At 51.1% G+C, this 14,067-nt stretch overlaps 1 protein-coding gene across 1 annotated transcript; it reads right to left on the bottom strand.

Annotated features, from left to right (window-relative positions):
• Positions 1-222: 222 nt before the first annotated feature.
• On the bottom strand, positions 223-13,863 carry ZNF783 (zinc finger protein 783). The gene is made up of 7 exons (XM_024742836.1): positions 13,777-13,863; positions 12,205-12,606; positions 12,000-12,126; positions 11,708-11,836; positions 6,318-6,446; positions 5,133-5,243; positions 223-3,395 (listed from the first exon to the last, which is right to left on the bottom strand). Exons 1-7 carry the CDS (start codon positions 13,861-13,863, stop codon positions 2,557-2,559), a joined length of 1,824 nt encoding a protein of 607 aa, XP_024598604.1. The 3' UTR covers positions 223-2,556.
• Positions 13,864-14,067: the final 204 nt, after the last annotated feature.

Below are 14,067 nucleotides of genomic sequence, written 5' to 3'. Positions count from 1 at the left end.
CCCCATTGGCCGGCCCGGAGGCCCCGCCCCCGCGGCGTGCGCCAAGGCTCTGTGGGCGCGGGGCAGGGGTGGGCGCCAGCTCCGTGGGAGAGCCCGGCGTGAGGGCCGCTCTCAAGCGTGAATGCGGACCCGAGCTCAGCCAAGCAGCCCACCCGCGTGGCGCGCGGGGACTTTCCGCACCGCCGCGGACTCCCAGAGAGCAGGAACCAGGTCACGTGCATGTACAGAGTCCAACATATTTATTGAGCACTGATGGGGCCAAGGTTTCACCACCGTCACAGTTCTTACGGGCCTTTTAACACCAGAACTCCAACTTTGCTTTACAAATGAGGAACCCGAGACCCAGAGCTGGGAGTGAGACTGGGGTCAGACCAGGCTCCAGCCTCCCAGGTCACGCAGCCTCCGCTGACTCATTTTAGTGTAAAGAATGTCCTTTGAACACCTATTGAGTGCCAGGCAAACTCACAGGGCCTAGCCGGGAGCCCGGCACACTGAATGCTTTGGAAGAAGAGGAGCATCACTGCACAGTGATTACTGCTTCTGTTAAGAGTTTGCGTGTTTACACAGGGCATTAAGCATTAGAAAAGCCTGGGAACTCTGAGCCCTGAGGCCTTCCAAGGAAACACCTGAGACTAGCTCTTGCGGCTGAGGGCTAAGCTCTCAGCAGCTTCACTAGCACCACATCCTGTCTGAGCACTTGCTGACAGCCCAGCCCTGACTGCGGGGCCCTGGCAAGAGCTGGGGGATACCAGAGCAGACAAACAGAATCTACGGCAGGGGAGGGGGGCACCTCTCCCAAGCCCAGAGGAGCTTGGCTGAGCAGTCACTGACATGTATACTCTTGCCCCAGAGATGACAGCAATGTTTCCATCTGCCCCCAACCCTGTTCAGGACTTTAGGAGAGGTATGAGGGTCAGAGGGGGGCAAGAGGAAGTGGCACAGCCAGGGACCCAGGCCTGAACACTGGACACTTCACACAGTGCCAGATAAATAAGACAACAATCAGAAGAGCTGAGGACCCATCACTCCAGCTTCAAAATCACCAGACCAAGGGCTGGTTTATAGGGAGCACCCAAAGTGGTGTGATTTAAGAGGCACAAGAAGCTAGCTGCCATCAAGACTTCTCCATGAGGCCCAATGCTATAGCCCGAACCTCCACAGTTTGAACCTCATTGCTTTGGTAAGAATTTGTTCCACTGAGGTACAAAAGGCTCCAGGCGGATATAGGTCAAAGGGAAAGTCTTACCTCACTTTGCACCCGTGGGACCTTCCACTCACTCCAGAAAATAAAGGTCCTTCTTGAGTGATTCTGACTGGGAAGAGGGCTGGAGATCAACATGAAAGAGAAAGGGGGCCCTGAACTTGAAAGGAAGTTCGAAATCAGGCTTCCTATTTGTCCCACTGCCTCTAAATCTATTATGACCCTGACAACTCTAAGGTGAGGTAGGATGCACTGGGGTCATTACCACCTTCGACAGACAAGTAACACGAGGATGGAGGTGGTTAAAAGATTCACCTAGATCTCCTGGCCTAACTCTGCCATGAGCCCCAAGTTCTAGAAGACAACCCCCTCCTTTAACGTGACACATCAGGCCTGGCAACCCCACAGTCCACGTGGGCTGACCAGCCTCCCTCAGACCAGGATCTTCCTCTCGGGAGGAACTTCCTGGGCCCGCTCTGCACCTGACCTCTCCCACCCCCCAGGTGTCAGGTGGGGTCCAGTCCATGGAGCGTGCACACCCGTGAACACTGAGACCTTGGGGGAAATGTCATCCACTCCAGGCTGCAGTTCCCCGCCCTCAGCTGATTACCAAAGTCAATCATGGATGTGAACACCCACTGGGGAAAGGACCAGGAATACTGGGAATCAGTCTAGGCCAAGGAACACACACCTGGGAAGACACCTGGTTTCCAGGGCAGCAGCCAAGGCACCCCCATCAACAGGCATTCCCAGGCTGGTATGGACAGTCCCGCTGCCATCCCCACACACAAGGAGGTGGCAGAATAATCCCTGCCCCTCAGGAGTTCTTGGTCCCCTTTACAACCACACACAATACTTACAGAAGCACTTCGAAAATCTCCATAAAAAAAAGTTTCAAAATAACAGTAGAAAACTCAAATTTCCAGTGCCTATTCTTCAGGCTGTCTGTCCACTCTGCTGTTTCTCGTGTTGACAGAAGGCCAAGACCTCTGTGTATAAAATCAAACCGCAGGCTCTCCGTGTCTCGAACACCCCCTACTAGAAAGGCCATGGCCTCTGGTCCTGTTGCCTGTCCACGGTACCCGTCAAAGGCCCCCACCAAAGCTTGGCATCCCCTAAGCCCTAGTGGCCCCTGTGTAAGTCAGGAATGTAGAAAAGGCAGTAGAGTGACAAACTTAGGAAACGGAGGCATCTGGCACGCATACACTGTCATCAAAAAGGCCACTGCTTCCCATGTAAAAAGATCTCTCCAAAGCCATCGCAGAAGGAGGAACCAGCATCAGGCACAAGTGGAAGGGCTCCGCCGGTGTTGAGGTGGTCCTGGAGCAGGGGGTGCCCCGCAGGCTCCTGCCCGGTCAGCCCTCCTCGGAGGGGCTGGGCCGTGCCAGCGGCGGGCTGCCCAGGCGGGCGGGGGGAGCCGGAACGTGCGGGCCGCCCTGGCTGCGTGCGTGCGTCTGCATGTGGACCGCCAGGTGGTGGTTGCGGTTGAAGGCGCGGCCGCACTCGGGGCACGGGTAGGGCCGCTCGCCCGTGTGGATGCGCTGGTGCCGGAAGAGGTCCGAGGGCCGGCGGAAGGCCTTGCCGCAGTAGGGGCAGGCAGGCCAGCCCTGGCTGTCGCCGGTGTGCAGGCGCTGGTGGAGCAGCAGGCTCTTCCGCTGCTGGAAGAAGCGCAGGCACTCGCTGCAGTGGTACACCTTGGCGGCCGCCGGCCTCCGCCCCACGAAGCAGCGGCGGCCCTCGGGCCCCGCTGGGAGCCAGCGGATGACGGGGCCGGGCACCACCACCTCCCCCGGCTCCAGCGCGGGCTGCGCACGTCCCCCGGACCCGGAGGCCGAGCCGCCCCGGGCCTCCGCGCGCTGCTCCTCCTCCGCGTGGGTCCGTTGGTGAATGATCAGGTTGATCTTCAAGCGGAAGCTCTGTCCGCAGTCAGGGCAGGGGAAGGCCCGCTCTCGCCGGCGGGGAAGGACGCGAGGCGGCTCGCCCCCCTTCCCCGGTGCCCCCGGTGGCAGAGGGTCCCCTGCCCGCACCCTGGGCGCCGCCCCCGAGTGAAGCCGGCCAGAACCCCCGGTCCTGCTCCTGGGCGCTTTGGGGAGTCTACACTCTGGCTGGCTCGGGGACTCCCCCACGTAGAGCTGCGCAGGCATCATCTCGTCCTCAGATCGTGCTTCCGTCTTGATGACCACACCGCCACCACCTGGCAAATGGAGTCTGCGTTGATTTCAAGCGGACCACACCGCCGGCCCCCACCCGGGCCACAGACCCAGTCCTGGCCTCCCGGCGGCGTGCTCCAGCCACACCAGCCCCGCCCCCACCCCCCAGCCTTCCCCGGGCCCCTCCTCCTCCCAGCGCTCCCGGCCAGAGCAGGGAAACGCTGCAAACCCAGGAGCTGGGGTCAGGGGTCAGACCGGGGAAGCAGATGGGTGGGAAAATGAAAGGCAGACAAAGGGAGGCCTACGTCCTGTGCCCTGCGGCATGCTGACCATGTGGGACCCCCAAAGAGTTCTGACGACTTTAGTTCTGATCTGTGAATGACGATGAGCCCTGCGGGCCACCACTGCCCCCAGACTAGGTAAGAGGCTTCGGGCCTGGAGGTGGTGGGTGACTTAGCCCCCTCTCAGAGCTATGCAGCCAAGTAACAAATCCACACCGAGCGTCCACCACCTGCCCTTACAGAAAGCAGGCACGAGTCCTGGGCTTCCCGGCTGGGCCTCAGTGTGGGTCACACTTGACTCTGAGGTGGGACTCAGGCAGCGACAGGTGGTCTCAGCAGCAGCTCCAGGGGCCCCTGGCGCTGAGGAGGCCGGTCCTGGCCGCAGAGCCCTGCCTGGAACCCGGCATTCTCCCACCTCCTCCAGCTGCTGGCCACCTCTGCTTTCCTCTGGAGCCAGCCAACCATCCCCCAGGATCCGGCAGCCTCAGCTGCTAGACCGCACGGTCTGCTCAATGGTGACAGAGAACCCTGTCTGCTGCCTATTAGAATGAAAACGTACAGCCCTCAGCAGGCAACTTCCAAGGTCCAAGACAAGAGTGATTTCTATTCTTGCTGAAGCCTGAGCTTAAACCGCAAGCCGGGAGGCCACTGAGGAAGAGAGCCCTTAACTGGTGAACCTCCAGGGCAGCACCCGACAGCAAGACCTTGGGTTCTCTGCTCACCGCTCGCCCAGTCATCCTCACAGATTAACTCACGGCAGGACTTTATTTCCGTCAGAAATGACCCACTGTTTTTAATTTAGTCCTCCAGCTACAGAACCGTTAAGAGTCTAAGAATCATGTAAACTTTGAGTAAAACCTTGTTGCATTGAAGAGGCCCCCATGGTGGTCTTGGGCTTAGAAATTAGTGAGGGTCTCAGGCCCTCTTCTCTGTGAAGGCCAAGGTTCCCAGATCTCTTCATCTGCAGCCACACCACAACCCCAAGGCGGGCCCAGATCTCATGCTTGCCTCCCACCGAAGCAGGTACCAGGATGGAATGGGAGGACAGCTGGATCCCTTTCTATTGGGCCAAAATAGGCAATAATCGCTTTCTTTCTTCCTGCTTATCAGGAGGTAAGCCCGGTTTATAGAAAACACACAGACTCTAAGCAGGAAGAGCTAAATTTAAATCACAGGCCTCCAGACTCCAGCTGCAATACGCGAGAGGCTGTGGGCTGGGCCACTTCACAGGGTGGCTGTGAGGAGGCCACACCTGGTGGCACACAGCTTGTTTTAAGCAGCACCTTTCCAGCCAGACCAGACCACGATGGGGGAGGAACAGGACCATAGGTGATCTGGGTCCCCAGAGCCCCAGGGAAGTAATACTTGGGGGGTGAGGGAGGGAGCCCTCAAGAGGAAACCCCTTACCAGGTCCATCATGCAACCCCTACCCACTCCCAAAGAGCCCCCGAGTTCCTCCGAGGCTCTGCTGTGGCCACGGGGCCTCTTCCCTTCACTCACCTGGCCCCATGCCGGGCAGGATGTCCCTGGGAGGGGAGGTGGGTGACTCCCCATCTGAAGATTCTTCCTCCCGTTTAACCGAGGACAAAACGCTAGTGCTGGCTAGTGATCCTGTGAGAGAGAGTCCCATGAGGGCCTTTCCCAACAGCAGGCTCCCACAGGGAGACCCAGCCATTCCCTAGCAGGTCCAGGACACGCTCAAGTGCCTGAGGCCCAGGAAGAGGGAGCACCGGGTTCCGTCCCAAGGGTGGCAGGTGCCCCACCCCACAGCCTCTGCTCAGAGGTGGGCGGAGACCGGGGAAGGCCACACCCCCAATTCCCATGCGGGTGGTGCTAACAACTGGCCCCTCTGCATCTGGGGGTCACCCTGATGGGCCTCAAAAGGACAGAGGGTTTGGGGAGGCCCCAGGGCACAGCACCGGGTTTGCAACAGAGCAAAAGGACAATGAGAAGGTCCCAGTCCTCTTACACACTGGCTGGGAAGGATGGACACAGGGAAGCGGGGATGGGGTGTCACCTCCAACTGCAGGGGCCCATATTCAGTGGGGAAGATGCACAGAAGTAACTGGATAGAAAGCAACCCAGAGACTGAACGGTCGGGCCGGCAGGAGGGGGACGCCAAGCCAGCACAGAGCAGTCTGGAGACAGAAAACAAGGCTCTGGGTTACCTGCCAAGTGCTATGCTAAATGCCCCCCGAATATACTCCATTTTTGTGACAGGATGGGCAAAAATTTCCTTTAAACGAAAGCAGAGAACACTGGAAGCGGTGACTGGAGCTTCACCGGTCTTCAGAAGAGGACACTCACTGAGGAGCACACATGCTGGCACTCCGCTAGGCATACGGCACGTACTGCCCCATTAACGGGATTGTCTTAAGAACCCTGAAGAGACCCAATGTCCCCCTCCTGTGCCCTTCCCCTCACTCCAGCCCGATCAGTGTACCTGGCCCCCAACATACCTAAGTAACCCATACCTTTGCTTAGACTGTTTCCTCCCACTGAAAATACCCTGTGTTCCCAGCAAAATCTACCTCTAAGGCCCGTCTCAGGGGCCCCTTTTCCAGGAAACCTGTCCAGCCTTGCCCGGCCCGGCCCCCAGCCACCTCTCCCCGCCTCGAGCTGCAGCACTTATGCTCAGTACCGCTTGTCTGGTCCTGTTCACACGGCTGCCCAGCGCTCACTCACCGGTGCTCGTTTCGGGTGGGGTTACTCTTGTTTCTGAGTCTTGCTGGTGCTTGGAGGCCTGACCTTCTTTTGGCTCCTTCTGGGCAGGGCTGACTGGGCTGGAGGTGTGCTCTGGGTATGGAGGAAGGCCTGGGGAATGCAAATCAGTGACACTACGGGCAACGCAGAGGTCTCCCAGGAGCCTCTGGGGAGTGGCTAAACGCAGTCACCTGGAGCATCAGGTCAAACACAGGGTATGATAATTAAGTGAACTTTACTGATCGTCTAGTAACTAGATTCTAGACTAAAGCCTCCATATCTGAGAAAAGGAAATGGTATATATAGCATGTTAAGTTATCCGATAGTACCACACAGGTCATGACACAGTAGGACCAAAGGTCTGGCTTTTTAAGGACTCCTGGCTCAGAACAGTTCAACAGTAGTTCCCAATCCCAGGTCCTCCACCAGGCTGGTATATAAAGATCCCCTGGGGAGCACCCCCAAGATTCTTATCAGTTAGTTCTGGGTGCGCCTAGGAAGTATGCATTTTTAAAAAGCTTCCTAGGGGAGGGCGCTTGCCTGGTGGTGCAGTGGTTGAGAGTCCGCCTACCAATGCAGGGGACACGGATTCGAGGATTCGAGCCCTGGTCCGGGAGGATCCCACATGCCGCGGAGCAACTGGGCCTGTGAGCCACAACTACTGAACCTGCATTCCAGAGCCCACATGCCAACAGCCCGTGCTTGGCAACGAGAGAAGCCACTGCAGTGAGAGGCCCGCACACCACAACGAAGAGTAGCCCCACTCGCCACAACTGGAGAAGGCCCGCGTGCAGCAGAGAAGACCCAACGCAGCCAAAAATAAATAAATAAAATAAATTTATTTTTTAAAAAAAGCTTCCTACGGGAAAAGACATGAATATTTCACAGAATAAAAAATTAAAATGGCCATAAACAAACAAAGCTACACTGTTACCATGGCCAGACAGACACTACAAGAAAACTACAGACCAATATCCCAATATGAACAAAATGCTAGCAAACCGAATTCAGCAGCATATTAAAAGGATCAAATGTCATAACCAAGTGGAGTTTATTCCTGGAATGCAAGGATGGTTCTACATATGAAACTGGATCAATGGAATACACCACATTAAGAGAATGAAGGGGGGAAAGCCCCACATGATCATCTCGGCTGATGCAGAAAAAACATTTGACAAAATTCAACACCCTTTTATAAAAAAACTACTCAAAAAACTAAGAATACAAGGAAACTACCTCAATATAATAAAAGCCTTAATAAAGGAAATTCTGACATGTGCTACAACATAGATGAACCTTGATGATACTGTGCTAAGTGAAATAAGCCAGCCACAAAAAAATAAAAAGAGTGTACGATTCCACTTATATGAACTACTTAGAGTACTCAAATTCAGGGAGACGGAAAGTAGAACTGTGGCTGCCAGGGACTGAGAAAGGGGGGGAGTGTTATTGTTTGATGGGTACAGAATTTCAGTAAAAGAATAAAAGAGATGAATGGTGGTGATGATGGCACAACATGGTAAATGTATTTAATATCACTGAACTGTATACTTAAAAACAGTTAATATGGTAAATTTTATATGTATTTGACTAAAATAAGAAAAAAAAATAAAGTGCTAATACACAGCTCAATATAGATGAACCTTGAATACATTATGCTAAGTGAAAGAAGACAGACACCAAAGACCCCATACTACGTGATTCCACTTACATGACATGTCGAGAATAGGCAAATCTACAAAGTCAGAAAGCAGATTTGTTGTTGCGTATGGCTGGGGGGCTGGGAAGGGGGTCAGGGTGATAGCTGAAAGACACAGAGCTTGTTTTTGAGGTGACAAAAATGTTATAAAATTGACTGTGGTGTTGGCTGCACTTATCTATGAGTATGATAGAAAGCACTGAATTGTATACTTTAAATGAGTGAATTATTTCTAATAAATCTATTTTTTTAAACTACACTGAAGTACTTACCTATTATGCAGACAAAAATCCGACAAGTCTGACCACATTCTCTAGTGGCAAGGCTGTGGGGAAAGAGGCCCTCTTTCACAATGCTGATGGGAATGTAAATGATACAACCCCTATGGAGGGGGATTTGGTGATAAATTCTTTAAAAATTGCATATTCATTTACCTTTGACCCAGCAGTCCAGCTTCTGGGATCCTATCCCAAAGATACACTGACAAAAATATGAACTGATTTATGCACAAGATATTCCCTACAGCATTATTTATATCAGCAATATACTGGCTATTCCCCAAATAATCCATCAGTGAAGACTGGTTAAATAAACTATGGTATATCACACCATGGAACATTCCATATTCACACAAAAAATTAGGAAGATCTCTACATACTGCTATGAGGTATTTCGAAGACAAATAGTATGGGGGAATACAAAGGTATCTATGTATTAGTGATATTTTCAAAAGGAAACACTGGAGTATAAACGAGAAGTTAATAAAAATGGTTATCTATAGGGAGAGGGAGGGGATAAGGGTGGAAATGAGACCTCCCTGAGTGTATCCTGTTAAATCATTTTGACTTTGCAACCATGTCTTACATGTTCAAAAAGTTAAATTAAATTAGAATTAAAAAGAGCCATCGCTAAAAACCTAAAATTAAGCAGGGGCTTCCCTGGTGGCACAGTGGTTACGAATCTGCCTGCAGGGGACACGGGTTCAAGCCCTGGTCCGGGAAGATCCCACATGCTGCGGAGCAACTAAACCCGTGTGTCACAACTACTGAAGCCCGCGTGCCTAGAGCCCGTGCTCCGCAACAAGAGAAGCTACTGTAATGAGAAACCCCCGCAATGAGAAGCCTGTGCACCGCGATGAAGAGTAGCCCCTGCTCGTTGCAACTAGAGAAAGCCCGCATGCAGCAACGAAGACTCAACGCAGCCAAAAATAAGTAAATTAAATAAATAAATAAAAATAAATAAGTAAAATTAAGCAGAAACAAAAAAAACTTAACTGTATATCAAGTTGGTGGCATAACCACATACAGAAAATAATTATTTCAAGCAACTTTAAAAGGCATTATTTTGTCTATTAAGTCCTGAATGAAATATGCATTCAGATGACAAAAAGAGCTGCAAAGAAATCTCAAATTTCAATTAGAAGTGTAATTGTTAGTAGTAATACAGACTCAATTATTTGAAATTATTTCCAAGTTATTATTATTCCAAATAAGATATTATAGGATAATGAAATATTAAGGTTTGGATACAAAATAATGCAAATAAGTAATTATGCTAATATAGTGAGGAATTTAAGATGTCCATGTAAAAGTGACATACAAGTATAAAATCAAAGGACATTAAATTTGAATTCTAAATATCATTACGAACTCATGATTTTTTTCTTCTCAAAAATACATATTTTCTGAGAAGGCCTAGAAGTAATGCCAAAAATTAGCAACTACTAGAACTCATACTGCAGTCTCTGAATACCATTCCTTATTGAAAGAAATAAAACTTCTTGGAGAAACTCTTATTCCAGGTCTGGGGAAGGAAATGTACAAGATGAAACTAGAACATCTTACGGTGTCTGAACTCCATCAAAGTTACATCAAAATGACCTATAGGTCAACTTGAAGGGGCTCCTAAGAGCTAAAAATGGGACAACTTAAGCATGAAAATAATGGCTGCAAAGGACTGCATGTATAAAATACTCAACAATCTATGAAGTCATAATAATAATAAAAAAAAAAGAAAGAAAAGCCCAAGTATTGGTCACCTTTGGAGGCGTCTAAGGAAGCAACTCTTCATTCTAAAAACTGATGAAGGGAAAGAATTAAGCACCTATCCTGCCTTTTCTGTACAGATGATATTTCAAGGTAACTAAAAGAGTTAGGGAAATTATTCTTTATAAAAGAATTTCAGGGCTTCCCTGGTGGCGCAGTGGTTGAGAGTCCGCCTGCCGATGCAGGGGATGCGGGTTCGTGCCCCAGTCTGGGAAGATCCCACATGCCACGGAGCGGCTGGGCCCGTAAGCCATGGCCGCTGAGCCTGCGCATCCGGAGCCTGTGGTCCGCAACGGGAGAGGCCACAACAGTGAGAGGCCCACGTACCAAAAAAAAAAAAAAAAAAGAATTTCAGCTATTAGGTACAAAAGTAATGACCAAATTTCACCATTTTGCAGCCCCTAATAAAATAATGAATCCAGGCAACAATCTTCAATGGCTAATAAAATCATTAGGTGAAAAGTTGACGGGGAACTTTATAACAGAAGGATAAGGCTCACAATCAGAAAAAGAAAGGCAACTGGGTAAGACCTGAAGCCATAGGCTCCTAGTAGAAAACACAGGCGGTAAGCTCTTTGACATCAGTCTTGGCAAGGACGTTATGGATTTGACACCAAAAGCAAATATAAACAAGAGAGAATACATCAAACTAAAAAGCTTCTGCACAGCAAAGGAAACCATCAACAAAGTGAAAATGCAACCTACTGAATGCGAGAAAATATTTGCAAGTCATACATCTGATAAGGGGTTAACATCCAAAATATATAAAGAACGCACACAACTCAACAGCAACAAAAATCCAATTACAAAACGGACAGAAGATCTGAATGGACATTCTTCCAAAGAAGACATACAGACGGGCAACCGGCACATGAAAAGATGCTCAACATCACTAACCATCAGGGAAATGCAAATCAAAACCACAATGAGATACCACCTCACATCTGTTAGAATGGCTATTATCAAAAAGACAAGAAATGACAAGGATGTGGAGAAAAGGGAACCCTTGTACCCTGTTGGTGGGAATGTAAATTGGTGCAGCCACTATGGAAAACAGTATAGGGGTTCCTCAAAAAACTAAAAATAGAACTACCATATGATCCAGCAACCCCACTTCTAGGTATTCTTTCAAAGAAAACAGAAACACTAACTCAAAAAGATATCTGCACCCTGATGCTCACGGCAGCACTATTTATATACAATAGCCAAGATATGGAAACAACTGAAGTGTCCACTGATCAATGAATGCATAAAGAAAATGTCACATATACATACAATGGAATATTATTCAGCCACAAAAAAGAATGAAATCTTGTCACTGGCGACAACCCTGACGACATTATGCTACGTGAAATAAGTCAGAGAAAGACAAGCATTGTGTGATCTCACTCATATGTGGAATCTATTAAAAACAAAGACAGAAAAACGAGGTCATAGATACAGAGAACAGATTGGCGGTTGTCAGAGGTGAGGGGTGGAGGTAGGTGAAACGGGTGAAGGGGGCTAGGGCGCGGCCCACCCTGGGTTAAGGGCCTGCGCTCCGTCCTGGCCTCACAGCTCGGAAGCGCAGGAGGCTGGGGACATGAATGGTCTGTCCCCAGCCACGCCCCCATCTTGCCCCCACTCACCAGCGCCCAGCCTCCTTGGGCGTGCTTCCTCTCTGTCACTCCCCTCCTCCCGGCCCCTCGGGCCTTCAGGGCAAGGCTCCTCTCCCCTCTCCATCCGGGTGAGGATATCCGGTTTGGAGATGGCATAATCTGCACACAGAACAGAGGCAGCTGGGTCAGGACTGCACACCCACCATGCAGTTGCCCACAGAGATGCAGAGACCCCCAGAGGAACAGAAGCCAAAGCCAAGACCCAGACCGCAGGAGACCCATCTGTGCACCGAGGCCCAGAGCGCCGCCTACACAGCCTTACCCAGGGAGACCAGCGTCTCGTAGTTGCCCCGCATCACGTGCTTGTACAGCTCCTTCTGCCACTCATCCAGTTTGCCCCACTCTGGCTCAGAGAAATACACGGCCACATCATCAAAGGTCACGGGCACCTGGAACCACAGTGTCACGCACGCTCACCCGCACGCTGACGGGCACGGGCTGTCCCACCCCCGGCGCCCAGGGCTTACCTTGGGGGCCTCGCCCTTGCTGCCCGGGGGCAGCCGCAGGATCCAGAAGTTCCTGTTCCTCAGCAGGTTCTCCACGTTCTCCAGCCGCCTCTGCAGCAGCCCGTACTCCTGCAGCAGGGTCCCCAGCACTGCCCACTTGCCCTCCAGCTGGTTCCCCAACTCCACGGCCGTCTTCTCGCAGTCGGCCAGCTTCTTTTCGGCCTTCCCTGTCCGCCCCTCCAGAGTCAGCAGGCGGGCCAGGCAGGAATCCACTTTCTTCTCCAACGCCTGGATGGCGGCCACCACCGTCCACAGCGTGATCTCCGTGGAGTAGAGGTATGAGCTCTTCTCAGCAGCCAGCTGGGGTGATGGAGAAGGCGTCAAAGGCCTTTCATCCCCTGTTTGCTTGTCCCTCTCAGGAGCCTGTCCACAAGAGAAAAGAGAGATGTTATCAGAATTATCCAGTCAAAATGTCCATCTCTAAAAGAAACCTCAGAATGGCACCTGACCAGGTGAAGCCCCATCTGGGATCCTGAGGACCAGTCAGGCAGCCGGGGATGGGGAGGGGGGACATCCAGCCTCTAGGACAGGAAACACTGGCTGGACCAGGGTGTTAGCAAGTGGGAACAGGAGGAAAGGCATGGCCAAAGCGGGAAAGCATCTGTGGCCTCACACAGGTGACTTCCTTTCCGGGTCTCAGTCTCCTCCTCCGAAACTCAGAAGTTCTGCAGTCAAACAACCAGAGTGCAGCTGGCAGCTCCACTACTCACGAGCTGGCTGGCTTTGGCAAGGTTTGTTAAGCATTTCAACTTCAATCCCACATCCATAAAATGGGAGTAATAACAGTGCCTACATGATAGGATTGTGAGAATTGATGGTGCAATCTTTGTAAATAGCACTTAACAATGTCCAGCACATGGCAAATACTCAATAAATGTGAGCCCTGTGTTGTTGATCATGAGGGGGATGATGACGATGGTGGCTCTGGCTCAGGGATGCAGCAGTTCACATGGCCTTTGTCCTCCACCTCTTTCATTACAATGTCCTTCAGCATCTCGGAAAAGAGCTCCTGCAGTGCCTCAGCTTACCTTGGTGCCTGATGACAAGGTCTCAGTCCCAGTTCATCTCGCTGAAAGCTTTGTTGGAAAGGCGAATTGACACTTCATCCCTTCACTGCACTCATCCTCATGGTCAAATCACCATCAAGTCCTATCCGTGTAACTTCTGAAACTATCTCAAATCCATCCTCTTTTCTCCTTCTCTGCCATGACTAGTCAAAATCCCAATCATCTTTCCCCCAAACCACTGCAATCCTGCCCAGCTGGTTTCCCCAGTTCGCCCTTCTCCCCCCACAGTACACTTTCCACAGGGTGATCAGTAATCTTTTAAATACACAGACTAGATCATTTTAGTCCCCGATCAACAGCTTCCCGTGTACCCAGAATAAAACCTAAACTTCTTATCGTATCCCAGCCTACCTCCCTGACCTTATATCGTCCTGGGTATCAACTACACTCCAGCTACCCTGGTCTCCTTGGATTCCTGTGATGCACCCAGCTCTCTCCTCCACCTTTCTGTTAGCTCTTCCCACACCTCTCTGTACGCCTGGCTCCCTCGCGTATAAGGCTCCAGCTTAAACACTGCCTCAAAGAGACCTTCGCCGATGGACACATCGAACATAGGCCCCCTGCTAGTCCCTTCCTTCACAGCACTAATAATCTATGATCGTGTCATGTGTATGCCTGTGTTATGGTTTGCTTCCCCCATGAGAACATAAGCTCCATGATGACGTAAGCTTCTAAAAGACTGCCTCATTCATAGAAGACGCTCAATAAATGCCTACTGAATGAGCGACTGACTAAACAATTAAACAACACATTCATT

Source organism: Neophocaena asiaeorientalis, unplaced genomic scaffold, assembly GCF_003031525.2.
Source record: "Neophocaena asiaeorientalis asiaeorientalis breed wild unplaced genomic scaffold, Neophocaena_asiaeorientalis_V1.1 scaffold798, whole genome shotgun sequence".
Lineage (NCBI taxonomy): Eukaryota > Metazoa > Chordata > Mammalia > Artiodactyla > Phocoenidae > Neophocaena > Neophocaena asiaeorientalis.
This window is presented reverse-complemented; position numbering and strand designations above follow the sequence as displayed.

Coding starts and splice junctions, on each gene's coding strand:
- ZNF783 (XM_024742836.1), bottom strand. CDS start 13,863: ATGTTCGATGTGTCCATCGGCGAAGGTCTCTTTGAGGCAGTGTTTAAG. Junction 11,837..11,999: donor CGAGACGCTGGTCTCCCTGG/GTAAGGCTGTGT, acceptor TTCTGTGTGCAG/ATTATGCCATCTCCAAACCG. Junction 6,447..11,707: donor CCCAAGGAGGCTGGGCGCTG/GTGAGTGGGGGC, acceptor TGCATTCCCCAG/GCCTTCCTCCATACCCAGAG.